Source organism: Lottia gigantea (genome assembly GCF_000327385.1).
Source record: "Lottia gigantea unplaced genomic scaffold LOTGIsca_4, whole genome shotgun sequence".
Classification (NCBI taxonomy): domain Eukaryota; kingdom Metazoa; phylum Mollusca; class Gastropoda; family Lottiidae; genus Lottia; species Lottia gigantea.
Window position 1 is genome coordinate 1,546,958 of NW_008709379.1, and position 17,285 is coordinate 1,564,242.

The 17,285-nt window shown below is 31.2% G+C and overlaps 1 protein-coding gene across 1 annotated transcript in view; it reads right to left on the reverse strand.

Moving 5' to 3' along the window:
- The window catches only part of LOTGIDRAFT_228742 (hypothetical protein), a 21,166-nt gene extending 4,782 nt beyond the window's left edge, over positions 1–16,384 (reverse strand). The window contains exons 1-19 of the mRNA XM_009059678.1: positions 16,259–16,384; positions 15,826–15,979; positions 15,402–15,511; positions 14,936–15,011; positions 14,588–14,652; positions 14,140–14,260; positions 13,886–13,957; positions 13,528–13,700; positions 12,765–12,864; positions 12,349–12,536; positions 11,831–11,961; positions 11,289–11,381; positions 10,917–11,054; positions 9,562–9,735; positions 9,068–9,230; positions 8,655–8,747; positions 8,010–8,137; positions 7,541–7,607; positions 6,600–6,725 (exon numbers count right to left, since the gene is read on the reverse strand). Coding sequence (XP_009057926.1) covers positions 6,600–6,725; positions 7,541–7,607; positions 8,010–8,137; positions 8,655–8,747; positions 9,068–9,230; positions 9,562–9,735; positions 10,917–11,054; positions 11,289–11,381; positions 11,831–11,961; positions 12,349–12,536; positions 12,765–12,864; positions 13,528–13,700; positions 13,886–13,957; positions 14,140–14,260; positions 14,588–14,652; positions 14,936–15,011; positions 15,402–15,511; positions 15,826–15,979; positions 16,259–16,372 — 2,286 coding nt within the window. The 5' untranslated portion in view covers positions 16,373–16,384. The remainder of the gene's footprint in view (positions 1–6,599; positions 6,726–7,540; positions 7,608–8,009; positions 8,138–8,654; positions 8,748–9,067; positions 9,231–9,561; positions 9,736–10,916; positions 11,055–11,288; positions 11,382–11,830; positions 11,962–12,348; positions 12,537–12,764; positions 12,865–13,527; positions 13,701–13,885; positions 13,958–14,139; positions 14,261–14,587; positions 14,653–14,935; positions 15,012–15,401; positions 15,512–15,825; positions 15,980–16,258) is intronic.
- Between the last annotated feature and the right edge of the window lie 901 nt (positions 16,385–17,285).

Genomic DNA, 17,285 nt, shown 5'->3' on the forward strand with positions numbered 1-17,285 from the left:
TGTATTTGAGTGTATTCGAGTGTATTGTATTCGCGTGTATTGTATTTGAGTATATTATATTTGAGTGTAGTGTAATTGAGTATATTGTAATCGAGTGTATTGTATTTGAGTGTATTGTAATTGAGTATATTGTATTTGAGTGTATTGTATTTGAGTGTATTGTAATTGAGTGTTTTGTAATTGAGTGTATTGTATTTGAGTATATTGTATTTGAGTGTATTGTATTTGAGTGTATTGTAATTGAGTGTATTGTATTTGAGTATATTGTAATTGAGTATATTGTAATTGAGTATATTGTAATTGAGTGTATTGTATTTGAGTGTACTGTATTTGAGTGTATTGTATTTGAGTGTATTGTAGTTGAGTATATTGTATTTGAGTATATTGTAATTGGGTATATTGTAATTGAGTGTATTGTATTTGGGTGTATTGTACTTGAGTATATTGTATTTGCATTGATGTGTATTGTATCTTTTAGTATTGCATTAAATTGAACTGTTTTTCATTTTCATATTACTGAATAAAATTGTTCTTTATTGAAATGTAGAATACATACATCCATTTTATGCATTGCATTTTGAATTCTACTGTATTTTATATTGTATCATATTGTATTATGTATACTTTTGAATTATTGGTTATATTGAAATGTGTTGTATTTTGATGTATTGTATTATAATGTACTGCAATGTTTCCAAGCGATGTGGTGTGGTGTGTTGTAATACCATATCTTAAATTGTATTGTATTTTGATCAATTGTATTTTATTGCATTATTTAACTGATGTAAATAAAAAGAGGTGGAATTTCTGGTATTTCAAGACCCCACCTTACACTAATTGATCTAAAGTTGAGAAATCTATAGAAGATAAACTACGAAAGAACAATAGTATCAACCTAAAGAATAATATTGTTGAGATTTTAGACCGTTATATAGGATTGTTATGGTAAACTACCATATATATAAATACTATACTTTCAAATAATCTAAAATTTCACAAATTTTAAAGTACATATGTATGTTATAAATCATTTGAAATGTCAAAGAAATGAAATTGCATGTCATATTTCCAGATGGGCTGATGATTGGTCAAGTGGTCAATACAGTTTCTGTCAAGATAATGATATTAGAAAACTCAATTTCAAACTGTCAAGATCCTTTGATTACAACTTTAACAAATCAAACTATTTAAAGATGGGTTTTCTTGCTTTTTAGTGTCAAATTAAGCAAACTATTTGATTAATTGGTGTTTCTAATGAATTATCATGTATTCTTAATCTTATCATTATGTTCTTATTGCATGTCTAACCAATTATATATGTCCATGTATGTACAGTCTGGATGAACAAAAAAGACTTTTTGACCTTTCTTGATCGATCACTCATTGGAATTCTGCTGGTAATTCTCTTCTAATTTAGCTGGTGAGACAAACTGGTATTTTTCCAAGTCATTAGAACACCTTTACTTTCTATTCATATAAGTATTAGCATTTTCATAAATAAAAATAAGGGAACTCATCTTTAAGGCTTAAGATAGGTTGTCCATACATAGAGTTAAACAGAAATTAGGATATAATTTACATGTCGCAGTATTTACGTAAAAAATTTTCTTTAGAACATAATTTTGTATCAAACTGTTATATTAACTATTGCAATGTCAATACTCTATTATAAAGCCATTTTAAACTTAAAACAACATTTTATAAAGCTTAGCCAAACACTTTCAAAATTTTATAAACCAATTCAAGTGGCTTATCTAAGCTAGAATTCTAAAACAATGGCTATATATCATTTCATATAAACAACAATCTGAATTTTCTGAAATTATCTTCTTATCTTCATGCAAATTCAATTGTAAAATGGAAATAATTCTCTTAAATTCCACAGAGCATTCCACATCATGTCATTCTGTTTGTTTGAAATTCATTGTCTACAGTAAAACGTTTTTTAGGACTCAAATTATCTTTATAGATGCAGAGGAATTTGGTTGAATTTTCTTAAAAGATATGTTCAAAATTTATACATTAAGTAATTGTTTGTAAGCAGAAATCGTGTGCTAAAAACAACACTACAAGAATTCTGCTACTAGCATCTTTTGTCTTTAGGTAAACAGTGAAGATGAACTGAAGGTGAGTTTTACATCCAGGTACTGTTTTGCACCTTATCAGGTCAATGGAATAAAATGCAATTCATCCCATCCTACTTTTCAATATTCTGTGAAGACTGAAACACTACGCAATGAGGATCTGTATGTATGTCAGAATCCAAATCCACTTATAGTTTAGTGATCCAGTACCCAAATCATTTGAGCTACTTCTTAATCTCTTCAGTATAGAGGAAAGTTATGGAGAATTTAATGTGAACAACCAAATTAATATTGTAATATGCCACATTGCTCAATGATTCCCTCTTCTGAAGCTAGTGGCAAATAACCTCTTGAAATACTGGAGAGAATGTGAATAGCTCATTAGATTATTGAAGTTTTGTCACCCTGCTAATATAGAGTTCAGTCTACAAGTCTGAGTCTCAGTCAGAATCAAGATAAGAATCAAGTATTATGATTTATGTATTTAAAGACAGAGATCTATGTAGATATCTGATATTATAATGTATTTAACAGATCAGGGTGCACTTTGAAGATCCCTTGACAGATGGAAATTAAGAAAGAGTAGAAATGCCAATGTCTTGGCAAAATTTCCCTCATTGAACACTAAATGCCATTTCTGTCTGAAATTAACCAAATCACTTGCTTATAAAAAGTTTAAAGGCAATGACTATTCGCACCGTGATGGACAACATATGACCATCCCTACCTAACCATAGCGTGAGAAGAAAAAAACTAGCGCAGAGACAGGGAACCAATCCATTGCCCATGCCCCATGTACTACACGAATGAAACTCTTTTATGTACAGTAAAGCTGAAAAACAAAGGAAATATGCGGCTTGTGCAGTTAGCCAGTGCCTATTAAAATCGCCTAACAAGATAAGTAACATGTTTTTTAGGTGTTATGTTGGATAATTGTGAAGGCCAACACAGATTCAGAAACCAGTGGCCAGAGAAGACAATCATTAAAGGACCAACTGAATGACCTATAGTTTGATTGTCAGTTATAGAATGAAGCAATTAATATAACAAACTCTGGCACTAAACTCATAAACAAAAGTCAATTTATTAATCTTATTTAGCTAGTTTAGGAACTTCTGGTCAGTGGCATATCTATAAATCATTAGGTAAGGAGGTTAAAAAGGGATCACAGAGTTAAATGGATAACCCTGATCAATAATAATATTTGGTACCATTGTAGTAGCCTACTCAGTAGTAATAGCCTACTCGATACTACAGAAAACTATCAATTGATAACATTATAGTAATGTCATATTCATAGTCTATAAAGGGATACATTCTTCAAAATATTCACTGCAGTTTCTCAGTCTTCTTAATATTCTGTCATATCTCATAATCTTAAACACCTACTTAAAAATGTGGTCTTATAGTACTGCCAACCACATCACTATTTTTATTGGATACCATATAGACTACAGTTTTAATCAGATTTTGATGCGATTTGGTATATACATGATGTGTAAAAAAGTGATATCAGGAAGGACTTTGATTTTAGAATGCTGCCCATGAATGTTATTAGGTGACTAGTTGCTTTGACTTGCATCAAAATGCACAAGTCTTAACACAACACAAAATCAAGATACCATATCCCTTGAAGATCATAAACAACTATCAAAAACTTCACCATTTCATTAACAAGATGGTTGGTGTAGTAAAGGTCAATCAGGGTCAGTGAGGTATTTGACCTCTGACCTGTAATCTTGTCATCTGAAGAGTGATAGTAATACTGTATGGTGTATGATATTGATAATGAAATATCTCCTCATGGTATTTGATGAATCTGATTCCAGTAATGACTATGTCAAGCCAACCAAGGTCAACAATCTCTCAGCAGGACAGATGTTGGAATCTATCTTGCACTGTTTCTTAGACCTTTTTCTTAATAATATTTTAGGGGATACTTCAGTACTGGGTCTGTATTTCAATATGTGATAATAAATTATTTAATACATTTTCTTCAATGAATTTCAACTCTGAGAATAGCCAACCAAGGTCAGCAATCTCTTAGCAAGGCAGATGCTGGAATCTTGTACTACTTTTCAGTTTATACCAAGACATTTTTTCAGTCAGACATTTTTTGAGCCATATTTTTAGGGTAACTACTAACTAATTCATTTCAACTAAGCATTGTAAAAAATTTCTGTCATAAATATAGACTCTAAGAAAGGAGGAAAAAAGTTGCAAATCAAGCTAATATCATTGGGTTTCTTAAAATTCAAATTTCATCTCAAATGAGTTTCAGAAAATTTCATTTCAATTTCATTTCAGCTGTTATGTTACTGGTAATCTTAAATTTATCAATCAAATAATATACTTTCCTTCACATTTGCTGATATTGCAGAACCTAAATATAAATTTACGTAAAAAAAAATCATACATTCCATTTTCTTTAAAATGATAAAATCTCTTCTTGTGTTATTATTAGTAAATTACATTTAGATAAGATTTTATTATACCACTTTTAATTTTCAATCTTTTATTGACATTGGGTAATTCAGGGGCTCCATAAAGTCAAGATACAATCAGCTTATAAACATAAATAGACAAATAGTCATAATAACTTTTGATTTATTGTCAGTTCACCCAAAACTGGCCCCATAAATTACTCTTACTTTTATTTGAAAATGTAACTAGGAATTTGACATAAATGTCTTTGTGTTTTAAAGAATGAGTACAAATAAATAAAGAATGACAAATTTCTCCTAAATTTAAACTTTAAGTTCATAAAATATATAAATAAAAATTTAAAAGTTTTGTAACCAATTTGAATGTTGACACCATATGTGAGAGAGAGGCTGTTACCAACCAGTTTTAAACTGTGATACAGGAAATTAACAGTGGTAAGATTAGAAGATTAATGCTGTTTATCATGATGATAGGTTGATAGACGAAACCAGCCAAAAACTCTAGGTGTCTGTTCAAAATAAAAATGCAGTATTCGCTTTGTGAAAAAGATACACAATTATTAATGATGAATGTGTTGTTTTAATATCCCTACCAATTTACCACTGGGCCGATTGAAAATATAAGTTACACCAGGCCCCTATAAAGCAATAAAATGTGCCCATTTACATTACACAGTACTGTACAGTAAATTCAAGTGGTCTGAGAACGGTTCTTCAGTTGTAGTGTAAATGAAAGCGTTCTTGGCACAGTTATCTAGAGAACTCTTCGTGATGAGGTTGAATTTAGTCCTTGTAGTCACCCGAATGTAAGATAATGACAAAGGTTGCCTAATGGACATGCGGCATTCTGAGAACTGTTCTGAAACCACCTCCTAAATGTGGGCCAAAATTAATACATTTTGTTCTCAGAACAGATAATATTTCTAATGTAAGGTGGGTTATTGTATTGAGAAAGATAACATATTATGTCAAGAATTTAATCCAAAGATGAGAATCCAGTCTTTTGACATAGCCATGATGTTATGATTTTAACACCTGTGTATTTTATAAAAACCAACAAAAACAGTTTCTGATTTAAGAAAGCTGGCAACTTATACTCAAAACGATCTCAGCGCTCGGATAACTTAAATCCAGAAATAATGAAAAGGAGGCATTTCAATTCATATTACTAGGATAGATCCTTGCTAAGATTGTTTCGAGAATACTCAGTCTGATTTCTAACCCAACAGCTTACTATAAATTTTACTTGATAAAAAAAAATGATATAAATTGTCTTTGTCATCTATTATAGTCAAGTTAGAAGACATTAATTATCGTAAGAAATTATTCACCATGTAAAATGTGTGTTAATGTGAAAAACATGTGTTAGTTTAACATATGAAAGATTTATTAACATCAACTATGTATCTTGTCATAGAAAACAAGAATGTTTGTAATTCTTTGAGAGAGACAGTGTGAAAATATAAGTGTAACAACTGTTTTTATACGCCCAATTTTAATCTGATAATATTCTATTAACCAGAGACTTTTATAGTATTTTGTCACTTTTGTATTTTGCTCATTTATATTTTTCATGTAGTTTTTTGTAACTTCTGTATTTTGTCATCATTGACATTATTGTGTTTGGTTTGTTTTTGCATTTGCTTTGACCACTTGTGATGTAATTTACGCAATAAAAAATAATTATCATTATTATATAATGTAGAATGTTGTAAACTGTCGGGTTTTATGGTTTCTGATTGGTTAAAATGTAAAGTTCTGTTATTGGTCAACATCATCACATGTATCTACAAGGGCTTCGGCAGCAAAATTCGATGAAGATACAGCAAGTATTTGAAGTGCATAAAATGTTTCAATTTGTGACCCAGAGTAGCTCCTAATCAATTATATAAGGAATGTCGTACAAGACAATGGTAGAGAGCTCTAGGAAATTAAATGAAAATTTAACCTTTTTGCACCTGATTAGGTTAATCTGGACAAGATTGGCAACACCATGCAACTCTAAGTCAAGTCTGCATGAAAAGTGGTCTAGTGCAGTGAGGTAAAAAATTAAGATCAACAATGTACTTACCCTTTTAGCAGAAGAATCAGGGTCAACACTGAAGAAACCACACCTCTCAAACTGGAATTTATCAAACGTTTTAGCCTGTTTTGTAGAAACATCAATCAAGGCATTGGGAATAACTGTCAAAGAATTCTGAAAGACAAGAATAGCAAAATTTTAGGAACCATGAGGGACAAATTAGCAATTTTCAGTGAGTGATTTGGGTCTTATTATAGGAATGCAATGAGGTTGGAGATCTCACTATTTCCTCATTATACCTAATATTAAAAGACAGAAAAGTTTTTATTTGTATTGAACTCTACAAATTTAGATGTAATGAAACATTTTGCCATTTTTCTTGTAAATACTCTTGATATAAAATTTCCATTCTATGAATACTAATTTCATTTATAATTGATTGCTAAAGTTAATGATGTCAAACTTATTTATGTGGCTTTGTATATTTTTGAAACATGTAACATATCGATTTCTATTTTTTGTATGAAAATTGCTTTATTCCTTAAAAAATATCTCAAACTAGGAATTTCACTTTTAATATCTATATATGTCTTTTCTATATATGGCAAAAAGATGAGTCATCATTTTAGCTTTCAAACGCAAATAATTCTGGAGACACATGCATTTAAAGGATCACATTTTGGAAGTGAGCTGATTACTGATTAGCTCGGCTAACAAATCACATTTCTGAGACTAAGGCACAATTGGTCAAACTGATGGTGAATCTGTCCCTTTAAGGACATAATAAAATTATAATAATAGTATTCTGCAGTACTGAAACAGCCTTGGTACCGGTACTTAAACTTACATTTGTTACAGAGAAGTTCACTTGTTTTTCACATTAAACTAAAGGGGAACAACTATATAAAAATCAGACAACAACTAATTGTATTGTCACACATCACTAATTTCCTAGCCCGACAGAACGTGAATGAAGATCTAATACTTACTGTATTGACGTCTGTTAAGAAGCCACCAGGTACTTCACTTGGGTCTTCAGGATTTTTATGGTGGAATCTGGAAAGGAAAATGGCCATAATGACATCCATGAAGCCAACAACAGCTACTTGCCCAATAGTTGACAGTCATAGTCTAAGCATGCAGTACTAATGATTGTTTCCCAGTAGACATTTTCACTTTTACATAAATCTTAATATATAAGATCCTGACATTACTCTGTGTGCATATTCCATTTTCATTCTTCGTAGTTTGACGGTAACCTTCAAAGAAAAACCTCACCTTTGACCTTAGCCTCAATCATGTGTGTTTCTCATAATATATTTTGATAGAAATTTGTTGTTAGTGTAGCATTTGATATTAAATATTGACACTAGGCTTATGTATGGTTCATTTTGATGGAAATTTTGTGTAAGACAAAGGCGAAAGTTTAAAATGTAAAATATCATTAAAAAAACTTACAATCGCTCATATAATCTAATCTCACATTCTAACCCATCAGATACCCAGTGTATAAAGGCTTTAGGTTTCTCTGTTTCTGTTGATTTCTTACAGGAGACTAATAATTCTGAAGGTCGACCATTTTTATCCTGAAATAAAACCACAAAGAGTTTAACAATTTATTATAAATATTTACGATTGTATTGTTTAAAATTTAATTTGGATATACAAAGTATTTTTGTTCTCAAAATATGATCAGACTTTTCCATCATGATATTGTTTTTTAATTTTGATTTGGAATCAAAATATAAAGCTAAATAAATGCCACGCCTAAATCTATCAGAAATCTCCTATATCTCTTTACATCTTAATCCAGATTAAATAATAAACACTTTTACAAATTGATCGAAATTTAGCAATTTGACATGCATTTATATATTATCTTTGGGACTGCAATAAAGAGGTATCAAGCTAATTATCTGAGCTCTACTCATTACCAAGGAGAAGATATCAAGTGCTAGTTTGAACACCAGTCTGACTGATGGGCTAAAGAATTATATCAAATGATGATCATTAAAAACACATTTCAAATTTCTTAAAATCCATTATCAAGTTAAGTATTATAAATGGGAAGTGTCTGGATAATGATTCTATAAAGAGTAGTACCTTGATAATCTTATCTACAGAGATAACCAGCCCAGCATGTCGTAAGCCTACTGTTTGATTGGTCGATAGCCTCTTGTATGATTTATCAGCTACCTGTAATACAAGATTTATCATGATGATCAAATACACATCTACATAGCACATTCTGGGTTGCTTCTGTGCCAAAGAAAAAAGGTAAAGTTATGCTGAAGTGTACAATACAGGTAATTTGGCTAGGAATGTAAAACAAACATGGATTTGTTTTGACTGATGTTCATAGCATACAAAGACTTAGTTTATTGTGACGTTTTTTATGATGTTTTCCCTTAATCTTTCACCACTGACAAAAAGATATTGTGAAGCGTAAAAAACACATTTAAATCAGATGAAATTCAAAACTCCCAAATCTTAATGCTACATCATCCTTTCCTTACCTCTCTAAAGTCAGACTGGTCTATATAGATAACATTACGTAGGGGTACTTTATGGTGACCCTTCTTCTCATCAGCAGGGAAATTAGGTACGGTAACTTCAGAAGGGGTGTCAGGTGGTAAGTTTGATATAGTTACTTTTAATGGTTCAAATACACACATTACTCTAGAAATAAAAATAAAATATAAAATATAAAATATAAAATATAAAATATAATATAAAATATAATATAAAATATAAAATATAAAATATAAAATATAAAATATAAAATCAAAACCAACAAAATACGAAGTAAAAATAATACATCATTGACATAAATCCCTTACAAGACATGATTAAAACAGGTAAGATCCTAGTAACTAAATGAACAATCTTGTAGTAGTTTTCTTTAAAGTCAACAGCTATCCTAAATCATTCACATGCTATTGTTTTACCAAGCCAGGTTGCCTAGGCTATGTACCAAATGTATATCAACCAATAATATTTGAATACTGACCGTGGAGCTGTAATATTGAGAACATCTCTAATACAAGATTCTAGTAACACCGGATCAATAACAGTCTGGGCCATAGTCACACCCACTTTAGCACAGAATAAGTTGATAGCTTCTGCTGGGAATCCCCTTCTTCTTAATGCTGTTAGGGTAAACAATCTAGGATCATCCCAATCTCTAAAATAGACAACAAGATATAAATAGATTCAGCGGGGAATTCCCTTCTTCATAAAGCTGTTAATGTAAACAACCAAGGATCATCTCAATCTCTGTAACAAACAATAAGATATAAATAGATTCAGTGGGGAATTCCCTTCTTCTTAAAGCTGTTAATGTAAACAACCAAGGATCATCTCAATCTCTGTAACAAACAATAAGGTATAAATAGATTCAGTGGGGAATCCCCTACTTCATAAAACTGTTAATGTAAACAAATTAGGATCACTCCAATCTTTGTAATAAACAATAAGATATAAATAGATTCAGTGGGGAATCCCCTTCTGCTGTTAATGTAAACAACCAAGGATCATCTCAATCTCTGTAATAAACAATAAGATATAAATAGATTCAGTGGGGAATCCCCTTCTTCTGCTGTTAATGTAAACAACCTAGGATCATCTCAATCTCTGTAATAAACAATAAGATATAAATAGATTCAGTGGGGAATCCCCTTCTTCTGCTGTTAATGTAAACAACCTAGGATCATCTCAATCTCTGTAATAAACAATAAGATATAAATAGATTCAGTGGGGAATCCCCTTCTTCTGCTGTTAATGTAAACAACCTAGGATCATCCTAATTTCTGTAATAAACAATAAGATATAAATAGATTCAGTGGGGAATCCCCTTCTTCTGCTGTTAATGTAAACAACCTAGGATCATCCTAATTTCTGTAATAAACAATAAGATATAAATAGATTCAGTGGGGAATCCCCTTCTTCTGCTGTTAATGTAAACAACCTAGGATCATCCTAATTTCTGTAATAAACAATAAGATATAAATAGATTCAGTGGGGAATCCCCTTCTTCTGCTGTTAATGTAAACAATCTAGGATCATCCCAATCTCTGTAAAACACAAAGGTATATGTTATTATTATGGAAATTGTAACCTGGAAAGAATATCTGGTTACCATAGTCTAACAATAATATACTTGCACCTCCAGGTTTCAATTAAAACATATTCACAAGCAGTCCACTTTTTACGCCGTATTAGTCATAATCAACAAAAAAAGTCTTGCTTGTTTAGTCATTCTACCCATAAGTAAAGTAAACCGCTCTGATTGGTTTTAAACGGGACCCAGATGAGTATTATTGACAGACACTTGGTGGAACAAGCTGTAGTTTAAAATTGACTTACCTAACAAAACCTTCAGTAATAAGTTTTCCTATTTTTCGTTTTGAAACAACAGCATAGTTGAGATTGAGTCTACCATATTCCCACTGTACCGGACAGTAGATATCTAGGGCATTACATAACCAATAGTAAGATGAACGTCTGCAATAGAACAGGGTAAGAATAATGACTCAGCATTAAATATTCAGTTTCTGATATCAATTTGGCTGTATTTACCACTTGTATCAGACTACATTAGCTATATTGCCATGTACTTATAGCTTCAATGTTTGAAACTCACTCTTTCAAAACACACACAATAACTCGTCATTCAAAATATCAATGAAAGGGACTATTAAACAGTAAAGCGTAAACACAATCTAAGTATGCCCTTACCTGGATTGAAATTCTTTAGTACACAGAGAATGAGTGATGTCTTCAATAGAATCACATAAACAATGAGTGAAATCATAGGTCGGGTAAATACACCTGGAATAAGAAAGCAATACATATAGTTAGTCTGAAACAAAAACTTTTAAAAGTTTATAAAACAAGAGAGAATAGTACATTTATACAGTTTTATAGAGTTTTCAATAACCTTTAATGATATCAATTCTCTTATCCTTACAGTAGCATTGCTTTTGAGTTCATAGAATCATATTCTTTTTCAATGTATTCAAACAATTTATCAATATCAACAATGGGTATGGTCATATTAAGTATGTTTGCTACCAATATTGGGATTATTTTTGGTTTATAAATTTTTATTCATATCTTACTAAACAATAACACAAGGAGAACACATTGAAGAAAACTATGCAATATCGATAGGATATTGTAGGTTCAATAGTGGCTGGTTGCCATCATGTCACCAACAGCTAGGTAGTTTAGCATGATTCACTTGTCTTATCCCAAAAAGAAAACAAAAGCAGCCTTACCATGTATCTTTTGATCTATGATGTGGTGTAAATTTTATTCTATAAGCTACTGGGTCTTTTTTACCTTCTTCTAAAATAGTTTTCATTCTTAAAGTAGCTTTACCTTCATCTATTCTTCCATTTTTCATGTCCTATAATAATATAACATGATTCAAAACACAGAAAGCGTATAGAACATTTATCATCAAGTTATGTCAGTTCCCAAATCAAATAACTTTATATTTGATGATATTTTTTAAAGCCACTGATAATAAACATGTAGGGATATATCTAGAAATATTAACATTATAGTCTGAGAAAAGAGTTCATAATAAAACTATTGGTAAGAACATGTTCTGAAGTTTTGTTCTTTGTTCAACTTTAGCCTATAGTTATAGAGTGAGAAGTTTCAATAAAGGTTTTCAGTCAAGGACTTTTCCTTCACAGTGTAACGATCAGCAAGTAGCACTTGATATGATAGAACAATTTATATTATTTAGAGCAACATTAATCAGAAAAGACTAAAAAATGTAACCTACTTCAAACAGTTTAAGAGATTCTTCCATTGGTCTGTCTCTCCACGGTGAATCAGGGTTGTTGTAACCTTTGACCTCTTCGGCTGTCTGGTGACAAACGTAAGCATGACCTCTACGTATTAACTCTACTGCGTAGTTGTATAACTTATCAAAATTATCTGAAGCATGTGTCACTTTAAATGGTTTGTAGCCTACAAAACAAAGTACTAACTTAAGCTTTGTTGACTCTATGAAAAGGAAAGACCTCCCACAGAATGAATAAACAATATTAGAAATGGCCTAAGACAACAAAAATTTGATAGGTTGGATTCTGCTTTTCCAAACTACTTCATAGTTATAATAGGAGAGCAATAGGTCAAAATCTGCAATCTTTATTTGCCAAGAATCACAATATACCAATAATAACTGGTGGCACCTACCTAACCATTCAACCATGTCTTTGATACCAACGAAGAATTTTTCTTCTTCTTTTTCTGGGTTTGTATCATCATATCTTAAATAACAGTTACCACCAGTCCACTGTAAATACAGACAGAAACAATGATCAGATTAATAGATTCACTTATTACAAGGTGTTTAAATATGATAAACTAAGGTACAGTTACTTGCAGTGTTGTTTTTAGCATAATTGGTACTTAATTACTAATGTAGTGATTTTATTCTCTAAAAGGGTCCTAACTGTTAATCTACTGTAAGTCAGCTAAGGAATAAAATAGAAATAGGTGAGATACTTCACTTCACCTTTAAGGAGTGAACAAAAAAGCCTTAAAAGGATACTATGTCTTAGAATAAACATAAAATCTAAAAATTTTAAACTTGGCCAATAAGAGCATATATCCATCAGTAGATATACCTGGTGTCATAAATAACATAACAGGATCCTTATATAATCCGATAAATCAAAAAAACTTAATAAAAATGCAATTAACTATTGAAAAACACTTAATATTATGATGAAGCGTTTTTCAATAATTACTTAGTTTTATGAATTTTCCAATTTTCTAGATTTTACAGGGATTCTGTTGTAACTTTATGACACCAGGTAAGTTCACTGATGAATATATACTCATACTGACCATTCTTGAGAATTAAATTTTATGTTTATTCTAAGACGTAGTATCACTTTAATAACATATCTTCTTTTGGCGTTCTTCTCTATTTCAAATCTTGTACAATACTCACCTTGGCATAACCAAAGTTAAAGTTGATAGCTTTAGCATGACCAATATGTAGAATACCATTTGGTTCTGGTGGAAATCTGGTATAAACTTTACCCCCTGTACGTTTTAAATGTTCTTTTAATATAGTCATTGTATTTGGTGTTATCACATACCCATCAGTCTTATAATTCTCTCCTGAAAATAAAATGTAGTTTTTTTAGAAATTTTAACAAAACAGCAAAATTTAAATGAAATTAAGCTTAGTCAGCATAGCTGTACATGGGTACTGATACTCTGGGAACTATCAATGCCCAGATGCTGGGTCAGGGTTTAACTTGTCGGTTTATCTGTTTTTTTTTACAGTAAAGGAACAAACATACCTGTTTTATGAAATTTGACAGCATCACCCATTAAATCCATAAAACTCTTGACATGGCCGTCTTCACCCATGACTAGAAATAGAAAATTTTATTCTTATGTTCAATTTCAAATATGCTAAGACCATAATGTAAATACTTCAAAATATATAATGTAAAAGAGTGTGTATTCTTACTTTGACCCAAAGTAACTCTACGGCTTGGGTCACCAGCCTGACAGGGCAAAATCACTCTTTTATAATGCAGCAAGTACTTACAATCATCAATAACTGGTCCAGCCTCTGTTTTACTGTCAGCTGTTTTAGCAGGTTTTGGTGCCTTCTGTTTTGGTGCTTTTTCTAAATCAGCATCAGTTTTTGGTCCCAATAAATCTAATAACTGAAGCCATAAAACAATACTGTAAATATTCTTAGTTACATAGACAACGTCTGACAACATTTGGAATCAGATATTCGATATTTCTCACAAAGAAATGATAGAAAATGTTGAAACCTAGGCATTATAAATAAGGTTGATGTAATGGTTGATTCTACACTCTCTATCAGCAACATAAGAAGAAAAAATTCATAACAGGATAAATTCTGAAACCTTCCTTCAAAACAAGACAAAATCTTTAAAGATTTAAGAAAACAGCATGAAACCTCTAAAAGTACAACCCTATCTTCTTTCCCCTAATATAATGACAAAAAAAGAAGTGAATCTAACCTGCATGTCTACTTCATTTTTAACAGCTTTACCATCAGCCCATTTTAATTTTCCCTTTGCTTCAGCTAGAAAATATTTCAAATATTAGCACAAAAAATCTCCTTTAATAAGCTATTAGATCAAATAAATATTTAAGTTCATAATATATTTGTTGATAATGAAATTAAATTTTTCCATTAGTCAATGGCACTGTGCATTTCCAGATATTTCAGAACATACAACTAAACCAATCATTTTTTATTATAGTTTTTAGTAGTGTAGAGTAACTTAGTCAATGGTTTTATATATCTAGTCAAGGGTAACAACTCAGTTTCATCATGGGCATGTTATAAAGAGATAGTAACATACCCAGTATTTTTCCAGTATTAAACCTATACCTTTGTTCTTTCAGATCATTTTTATATTTCCCTATCACTTCTTCTACCTACAATTAAACATTTACATACAGAACATCAGTCTATATCAAATGATTTAAATAACATTATTTGCCAAGTATTGTGGTGAGGTGATCAACACAAGCAAAAAATTGAATTGATGTACAAAAGTTCAATTTATTTAAAAAATTGCATTTTAAGCTAGGACTACAATTCAGAAAGCTTCTACTACAAACCAGCAGCCTTCATGACCACCTGCTAAAACCACAATAAGAGTCCCACTCAAACATGACTGGCTTGACATCCAAATCATCAGCCTTGACCTATGTCATGATCACATATGGATGGCATATAGCCAACATCCAATTCAGCAAACTTCTGGTGCTTATCAACAAGATATCAACAAATGTTTTCTATATTAACTTAATATTCTAACTTACAGCAGTTTCGATATCCTCTGGTGAAACCTTGATTCCTACACCTGATGCTTTCTCAAACTCTTCTACATTCAACTTCTCTACAGGGTGGGACAGTAAATACTCCATACCAGCTACACAAATAGAAAATATTTACATGTTATAATATTAGACTTCACTTCATTGAGCAATTTCCTATTTAAGCCTATTGGATTCATATAGTACTGCCTATCAAAAATTGTACTATTTTAAAAAGATTTTAGATTACCAGTATCCATTTTTTTTTTCATTTTTGCTCCACAGATATTAGTAAAAAACTGGTGAAAAATGACCGACAATTCTTGATCACCTGATGCCACTTTGCAAGTGATTAAGTTCACTCCAGAACACCTGTTGAGTCCACATAGCTAATTATGCTTCTTGGATAAATGTTTTTATAATATCTTACCATTGAGCTGGTTTTCTGAAGTAATTTTTTTCTTGACAACATATTCTACCAGTAATGGTTGTCTATTTTTAATTTGAGATTTTAACTTGGTGGCAATATGGTATAAAAGTTTACCAGAATCATTCAGGTCACCCTCTCCACTTACATTTCTAGCCTGAAAAAAAATAATACTTCCTGGCATTTACTAATGATTTACAATGTAGATAGGGTACAAAAAAAAAACTTAATTTACTTTATTACTGCACTTCAATATTTCCAAAGAGCAAAATTGTGACAAAGTGAGGTTTACACCCAAAATCCAAATCCAAATTGACTTGCACAAATAAATTCATAAATCGAAAGTAGAGTTACGTCATCATTTTATATCAACATACCGGCTCTCTTATCAACGATCTATGAGAGAAATCTGAATGAAAAGTAAATCTGAACCTACTGAATCGATAGCACTCTTCAAATTCTTCGAAACTTGATCATTTTTAATAGTTTCCTTGGCTTTCTGTTCGGTTAAACCGATCGAAACGAATAAATCCACGAGGTCGGTGGCCATGTTTGTGATTCTGCTGTGTACAATTTTAAACTGAAATTTCGTCGGTTCACTGTAAATTTTGACGGGTACATACTAAGTAAACGAATATATATCAGACTATGTCATTTCTTTCTATTGCATCACATTGTGTTTAAATGATAATCCTGACAAAATTTACCCTGTAAATCAAATACATCATATCATGTTTAAATCCTTTGTTTATTTATCTGAAATATTTTATCTTATCAATTTAGGTCATTTGACAGTAAATTTTCCTTAATTTCATCATTTTACTGTCATTGCATATTAAACCTTTTAATCTAAATTAGTTGAATTCTGTGAATTGGAATTATTTAATTAGGGGGCAGTATGCAAAAATTATCATGTTACTATCTAACTGTCTTAAATAGTTTCTGGATATAATTTCCATCTGTTTTAAATTGTTCAAAATAAAAAATGGAATGCATGTTATCTACCTTAGAATTATCAAATAAGAGCAGGTACTTTATATTCAGTGGCAGCTCCAGATTCCCTTGACCGGGGGTACAAATAGGAGACAGACTGACACAGTGGGAGAAAATATCGAGACTGAATTCAAATGCGGTAACTCTGTTGAGGCACGATAATAACCAGCCTCTCATGGGGCGACTCAGAGGCTTCTCCCAGGATAATTTCTGAAATTTGGTGCAATCTGACACACATATTTTGGGGCAAAAGAGTTTAAAAAACATATATTTTTAAATATGAGAAAAAATTACTTGGGGGTGCAACTAATTTCTATATTCAGTAGAGACAATACAGTCTTTCTTTAAGAGATCTTTTTTTTCCTTTTTGACATAAAGTAAGAATTATTTCCCCTTTCTGTTGTGCTATTGTTTCAGTCTTTAAGTTTAGCCCAATGCAAATCTCCATCTAAGGGCGCAAACCTCCTTGT